Genomic DNA, 7,384 nt, shown 5'->3' with positions numbered 1-7,384 from the left:
TAACCCTAGCCTGTCCACTCTGTACCAAGCTCACCCACATTTTTTCTTTCAATGATGGTTTTCTGCACAACTATCAAGTTAAGTCTTTTTCATGATTCTGAAGCCTACTTAGCCAGACAGACCATTTAAAAGCTGAGGAAAACCTCTGCAGGTGCTTTAGGTTATTAGCGGACAAGATTGGGACACAGCAAGCCTACAATACTGAACATCTGTCAGGATATTCTAATTTGAATGTCTTGATGTGCCTACAGTACCACGTGTTACCACAAGAGGGAAGTAAATACTGTTCAGCAGAGTAAAACCTTCCATAGAAATGCCATGCGGACAATCAAAAGGGCATTTTTCTTTTTATTCATTTCAAGACACGAATAAATCAATGACAGAGCTCATAGTTGATTGCCAAATAAAACAATTTTATTCGTAATTTAGCCTGATCATCTACTTTTGTCTCTCTACAACACTACAGTGTCTTATTAGAAGATGACATACCACGTTTTATTTTAAGCTGCACGGTAATTCATATTTAATCCTTTTCAACGATGTCTGAGGTAGCACCTTCCATTTGGTGCACATAAAGATCAAGTATGTGGTATGCATGAACATTCAATACGCTGAAAACAAGAGGACTGGAAGGCTGGACAAAGTTCAACACAAAGTCTTTTTTTTGTGTGTAAGACCAAGAAACTGATAGACAGTGACATCTGATGTAAACATTCTCACTGGCCATCTGCCATATAATACACTGCAAAGATGAAGCTGATAAAACAAATCAAAGAACTAAAACATGCTTGGACAGACGAATCAATAAAGGTGACTGAAAACTAATCCAAATTCAAATTCAAGTTCTGGGAGTATCTTTTTAACTGCAAAAGATGAGGGGTAACAAAGTGTACATATGTGTGGATTTGAAGGGTTCACAGAAAAATTGCAATGATCCTCACATTGTAGCTTGTTATATAGGCCAATCACAAGGCAAAACATTTCACCTATTATTCCAAATTAATCACTTAACTTTGTCAAAATACTTTTTCATCAGGAGCCAAACATCCATATTTTTATACTTAACTGTAAGGCCTGATTATCAACCATGAATAACTACTCCCCTCTTTCCAACTGCCTGATAGGGTGTTGAAAGCAGGATTATTGATATACAAACATTTGGAGATGCCAATATCCACGACAAACACATAGTTGGTGTGGGGGGGGGGGCTGTTATTAAAAAAAGCAATGTCGTGCATGCACTAACACAGCTTGACTGTGAATTCACACTACAATTGGCAATTACAACTCAATTGGACTTGCATTAATGATTAGCTAGAAGAATTACGTGACTGGCTGAGGTGGACCCTGAAGCGTGGACTTTGCATCCATCTCAAATTATCTTCCGTGGTTTTCCACAATACCAAACAGTGATTCCTCTATTGGAAGTGAGTTTTGGGCGGCAATCTTCGTCTACAGATGAATGGTCAGAGCGCACATTGTCAGGAGCTTGGAACAAATCTCTCCTGAGTAAGCAGCAAGAAAATGGTCAGCATTCTGGATGTCATGTTCTGTGTAGTATTATTTTTGAGCTTACTTTTTATGTATACTGTGACAAAGGGTACTGTGGATGCCACCAGTCCACAAGCCTCACACTGTGTACAGGATCCAGCACAACCTGAGTTCCGCCATGGTCTCCTCTCTTCTTGCCTCTTTGGACTGGTGAGTCCTGGAACACTAGACGAACACGGTGATGGCGCATGTCCGTGCTGACATTGATTTTGAACTACAACAGTAAACAGAGCAAAGTTGTCAGAAGTAGGAAGGTTGAAAAAAATACATATATATTAGACATGCAAACAGGAAAAAGGTGACAAAAGCAAAAAAAAAAAAAAAAAAAAATTCCCTCCCAGGAACACAGATAATATTTTTTATTTTAATAAATTCGGCAATCTGGGAGACTCTGAAAACTCTGAATAAGGTTTTAAAAAAAAGTACAATAAAAAAGTACAATTAAAAAAAAAAAAATCACATAGAAAACTTATTTTGACTGTTGTTGGTGTACAAATTTTAAATGAAAATTAAATTTGTCTCATTTCTTCATGTTTTTGTTCCGGCTCCTAACTTGGGCCAGCCACATCTCCACCGGTAACTGATGGCTGCTTCAAGCTGAGCTACATGAATTGCACCCTCGTCTTTAACACTTTCATTATGGAAAAAAATGGGACTAAAATAAGTCTGTTTCACTTCATTGTCACTATTATCACGTTCAAAGGCTAATCCCAAATGCATTGTCCCCCCAAAAAAAAAACTGTCCAGAAATGTACAATTTCACTCTTATCTAGACTATTTTTATTTCCTTTGTAAAAACTGTATTTTTAATTTCTTTGATGAATACATAAATACTACAGTTTAATGACGTTAAGTGCGCAATGCATTGTGGGTGATGCCAACATGTCATGAATTGGTCATAAGGTTAAGGACAGGTTACTTACTGAATGTTTTACAATGATTATCTTAAATAATAGTTACAATGAAAAGTGAGAACTTTCAACTTCATTCTAGTCCGGACCATGAGTTGGTTTTACACGCTGCACGTCTGACGGCACGTAAGTGCTTCTCCCAGCCTTCAATCATCCACAGTTTTGATAGTTGAAAAGTTGTGAAATTTCGGCATCTTTTCTTGCTCTTCACATCAGAATTACAGTAGTGAGAGCAATGGTGTGTGTGTGTGTGTGTGTGTGTGTGTGTGTGTGTGTGTGTGTGTGTGTGTGTGTGTGTGTGTGTGTGCACCCAATATCAAACAGACTACTTTCACATTTTCGTGCATGCACACAGTTGCCTTCATGGAGCACAATCAGCATACATCATTGGTTCATCTTTAGAGAAGTGTACTGTGTTGCTGCTTTCAAACTAATACAGTAAATTATTGGTTCATGTAACTAACTTTTTGTAGTGGATAAAAAATACACCAGTTTGATGCACTGGCAAAAAGTAATCAACAATACAACACCGCTCCCATTAAAATTAAATCTGTAAAAAATGCCTTTTTTGTTATTTGTTTATATGTAAGCATCAGTTTGTGACTTGGCCTGCCTGTCAAATTTTAACAGTCAATGTGGCACCAAAACTAAAAAGTTTGCCCACCCCTAATGTAAATAAATGTTATGTTAAAGGAAGGAGTAACATCTCCCAATGTTTTAGTAGCTATATTCTCTATCAGCAAGGGACAAATCTAAATGTTATTTATTAAAAAAAAAAAAAAAAAAAAAAGGATTATCAAACCAACCAGGGAAAGTGTCATCCCCATGACCACAGGGGTGAAGATGAAGTTGAATGTCGACACTTGGAGCATGTAACAGTCCGAGTCCGAATTTGTGTGGACATCTTCATACTGTTTGGGCATGTGCAAGGATTTTGCACGGCCATTTTTAGTGTTTCCCTGCTAGGATGGAGATTGCAAAAATGAGGATTAAGTGCTGTTTAGCATGAGTGCATCTCTTTCAGACAAAGCCCCATTACCTGCTTTAAAAACTTGAAATTGAACTCCCACAGTCCTTCTGGTCGGGTCCCAGTCACCTTTTTCACCCAGAACAATAAACACTGTAGAAGAAAAAGTCACATATTCACACCACGCATTGCAGATGCTTCAGTTTGTTGTTGTTGCTCCTACATTGGAGGCTTTAAAAATCAAGATGACTGAAGTAGAATTATTCAGAAAAAAGGGTCAGAAAGGATTTTTTTTCCTTCCTTAATAAATTTAATTGTCATTTGAAAACTGCATTTTGTATTTCCTAGCATTGTCTCTGAGTGATATTAAAACTGGTTTTGAGATTTGAAAGCTGTGTCTGTGATAGATGGAGAAAAAAAAATATCAGGAGGAGGCACAGTTGTTGTTGCTTTGTTCTGAATGTCGTACCAGGGCCGCACCGACTGCCGGAGAACAATTCCTTGTCTTTTTACACAATTAGCCATTAAACTTGATTCTGAATTGTTGAAATGTTTGTGGATGTATAAAAAAAAAATATATATATATATATATACATATACACACACACACACACACACACACACACACACACACATCACTAAGTCACAAGTATTCAGACCCTTTGCTCAGTATTTAAGTGAAGCACCCCTTTGAGCTATTACAGCTATGAATCTTTTTGGGAAAGCTGCAACAGGTTTTTCCACACCTGGCTTTGGGGATCCTCTGCCATTCCTCCTTGCAGATGCTGTCCGGTCTGTCAGATTAGATGGTGAACGTTGGTGGACAGCCATTTAAGTATCGCCAGATATGCTCAATTTGGTTGAAGTCTGTGCCGTGACTCGGCCATTCAGGGGGGGGGGGATTACAGAGTTGTTATCTAGCCACTCCGTTATTTTAGCTATGTACTTAGGGTCAGTGTCTTGTCTAGGAAGGTGAACCTTGGGCCCAGTCTGAAGTCCGAAGCAGTCTAGAGAAGGTTTTCTCCAGCATATCCTTGTACTTGGCCACATTCCTCTTTCCTTCGATTACAACCAGTCTTCCTGTCCCTGCAGCTGAAAAACACCCTAACAGCTTAATGCTGCGAGCACCTTGCTTCACTGTTGGGATTGCATTGGACAGGTGATTAGCCTTGCCTGGCTTTCTCCATGCACACAGAACAGAATTAAGGCCAAAACGTTCTATCTTGGTCTCATCAGACCAGAGAATTTTTTTCTCTCACAATCTTGGAGTTATTCACGTGTTTTTTTGCAAACTACATGTGGGCTTCCATGCGTCTTGCACTGAGGAGATGTTTCCGTCGAGCCACTCTGCCATAAAGCCCCAACCGGTGGATGGCTGCAATGACAGTTGACTTTTAAACATTCTTCCGTCACCCAACTGCATCTCTGATGCTCAACGACAGAGATCTTTGGCTTCTTGTTTACTTCTCACCAGGGCTCTTCTCCGCCAATTGCTAAGTTTGGCAGGACAGCCAAAGGTTTTCTTGCCGTCAAAAACATCTTCCATCTAAGGATTATGGAGCCCACTGTGCTCTTCGGAACCATAGGTCCAATGAAGGTATAGAACCATATCAAGGATGATCAGAAGAAATAGAGAGGACCCAAGTTAAGTATGAGAGCCACAGTTAAGGCTCTGAATACTTATGGCTGTGTGATATTTGTTTTTTTTTAATAACTACAAAAAAATGTAATCAATTCCTTTTTTCTCTCTCTCAATATGGGGTGGTTTGTGTAGATTAATGGATGGGGGGAAAAAATTATTTTAGCAAATGGCTGATATATATCTGAATACTTTCCAAATCCACTGTACATAATTTCCTACGAGAAAAATTACAAGCACAATATTTAAAAAAAAAAAAAGTCAACCAGTGGTTTTGTTTCAGATAAGCTTTCCACTATACTTTACAGTTTTGCACTATACATTGAAAACTTCAATACAGCTCCAAAATATAAAATGAGACAAAGCAGATATTTAAAAATCTTCAAATGAAAAATAACATGTATTTACCTTGGAATTGAGCAAAGTTGTGGGTGTAGATTCGGGCACGGCTGGGATTTTGGACACACGAGAGCTGAATGGCTCATACGTATGGAAAAGAGAGCGAATCACTCGAGCCCTGAGATTGAACATCCTGTCAATGCAATGAGGCTGGAGACGAAACGGCAGATCAACATCCATCCGGTAATGTCTTTAAATGGTAGAAATGACAGGGAAAACAAATATCAGCTATGTTAAACTTAACCACAATGCAGCCTAAATCAGAAATTATATCAGGAAATGTGATTATCCTAAAAGCAATTTAACCAAAATTAAGTAAATCAGACATGTGAAACATGTCATGGCCAAACATGGCCACCATGTTGTCACTGTGTAACATAAAATCAGGGGAGACTGTAAAACCGTCACACCTTTTGTATAGTCTGGTCCAAAATACTGCAGTGCATGTGACCATCCATGCATTCCTGCAGATTAGTGAGAATCTGCATACATCTTCAGGTCGAATATAACTAGAAAGGACGAGCCAGATGTCCACTGGATACTCTTCTCCATCACTGCTCTCACTGCTTTCTGGAAGTACACAAACAGTGTAAATAAAACAAAGCTTACTCTCCCTTTTTCTACATCTACACTGTGACATCATACCCTTTCTCCTCTTGCTTTTCTTCTTATGGATCACTTTATTTTCATCATCATCCTCAGCATCTAGGTCATCACTGCTATTTATACCATCTATTGTGATGGTCCCAGCAGAGCAAAGAACCTCTTCAACAGCACCGTGTGATGCTTCAAGCCCACAAAGTAATTTGACTGAAAAGTAAAGTTGTGAAGCTGATCAGTTCAGACAAGAAAAACTTGAAATTATGTCCTGCAATAGTGAACTACCTTCTTTTTCAACTGCATTTGCAACAGCCTTTTTCACCCTACCAGACTTCACAACGGCTGGATCGGCATCGGCATAATCAGCCACAGACACTGAGAAAGCAAAAAAAAAAAGTGCATAGTCATTCCGCATGTTTATTTATGATAACATGCCCAAAAACTCCGGGCTGTATTTAACCTGGTATCCTGTGAAGATCTACAGTAGTGCCTTATATGGAAGGGACACAAATGGTAACTTAAATTAATATTACCAATGATCTATTTGTCACAACATATCTCTCCTAACGCTGAATATCTTAACGTCCTAAAAAGAAACGTTAGTATCTAGACAATGTCTACATTTTTTATGCAGAGTGTGCTTAGCTTAATTAGGGCACATCAAGCAAATATGTCAACGAAAGCTCCGAGTATTGAAGATAAATAGCCATTACCATTTAATTACAATAATTGTAGCAATAAAGCAGCTAGCTTGTTAGCAAATGTGGACTACAATCCGACCTACCTGATTCCGAGCAAACGTCCCCAGCCCTGAATTTCAACCGTTTTCTGTTCCCTTTCTTGGGCATGTCGACACTAATAATATGTTCACGCTTAACGTGGCTGTGAATCCAGCCATGGCTCTATGGCAAGCTGGAATAGAGAAAAAGAAAAAGAAATGAGAGAGATATTGAAAATAACCCCACCAGGATCTTCAGCCATCATGGAATGACGTAAGACGCCAAGTATCGCGAGGGTACCGTTATACCGCGCAAGGATGTTGTCATAGAGTTGAACTTTGTACACATAGCTATCGAAGCAGCCCGGATTCCTGACATGTCAAGATAGTGGCCATGTTGGAAGGGTCGGTCATTGATTTTTTTTTTTCCCGAGGGTTACGCTTTTGTGAACGATAGCGAGAAAACGCCAATTAAAACAATTGAAGAAAAAAGTAATTTTTTTTTCCATGTGAAAGGGATTCACAGGTCCCTTGTCGTAAATGTATGGCGTTTTATAGAACCGTATAAAGCAGCAGCTAGACTGGTCTATTGTTTTGGT

At 38.9% G+C, this 7,384-nt stretch overlaps 1 protein-coding gene across 2 annotated transcripts; it reads right to left on the bottom strand.

Moving 5' to 3' along the window:
* Positions 1 to 328: 328 nt before the first annotated feature.
* On the bottom strand, positions 329 to 7,082 carry tmem183a (transmembrane protein 183A). 2 transcript variants are annotated; one of them, XM_061833672.1, is made up of 9 exons: positions 6,852 to 7,082; positions 6,353 to 6,442; positions 6,113 to 6,277; positions 5,878 to 6,037; positions 5,477 to 5,657; positions 3,502 to 3,582; positions 3,269 to 3,424; positions 1,577 to 1,765; positions 329 to 1,505 (listed from the first exon to the last, which is right to left on the bottom strand). In XM_061833672.1, exons 1-8 carry the CDS (start codon positions 6,913 to 6,915, stop codon positions 1,580 to 1,582), a joined length of 1,083 nt encoding a protein of 360 aa, XP_061689656.1. In that variant the 5' UTR covers positions 6,916 to 7,082; the 3' UTR covers positions 329 to 1,505; positions 1,577 to 1,579. The 2 variants fall into 2 exon arrangements, with proteins under 2 accessions (XP_061689656.1, XP_061689657.1); XM_061833673.1 differs by having other exon boundaries at positions 3,269 to 3,421.
* Positions 7,083 to 7,384: the final 302 nt, after the last annotated feature.

The sequence above is a fragment of the Syngnathoides biaculeatus genome, chromosome 10 (genome assembly GCF_019802595.1).
Source record: "Syngnathoides biaculeatus isolate LvHL_M chromosome 10, ASM1980259v1, whole genome shotgun sequence".
NCBI lineage: Eukaryota > Metazoa > Chordata > Actinopteri > Syngnathiformes > Syngnathidae > Syngnathoides > Syngnathoides biaculeatus.
Note: the sequence above shows the minus strand (reverse complement) of the source record. Positions and strands in the feature narration are given on the sequence as shown.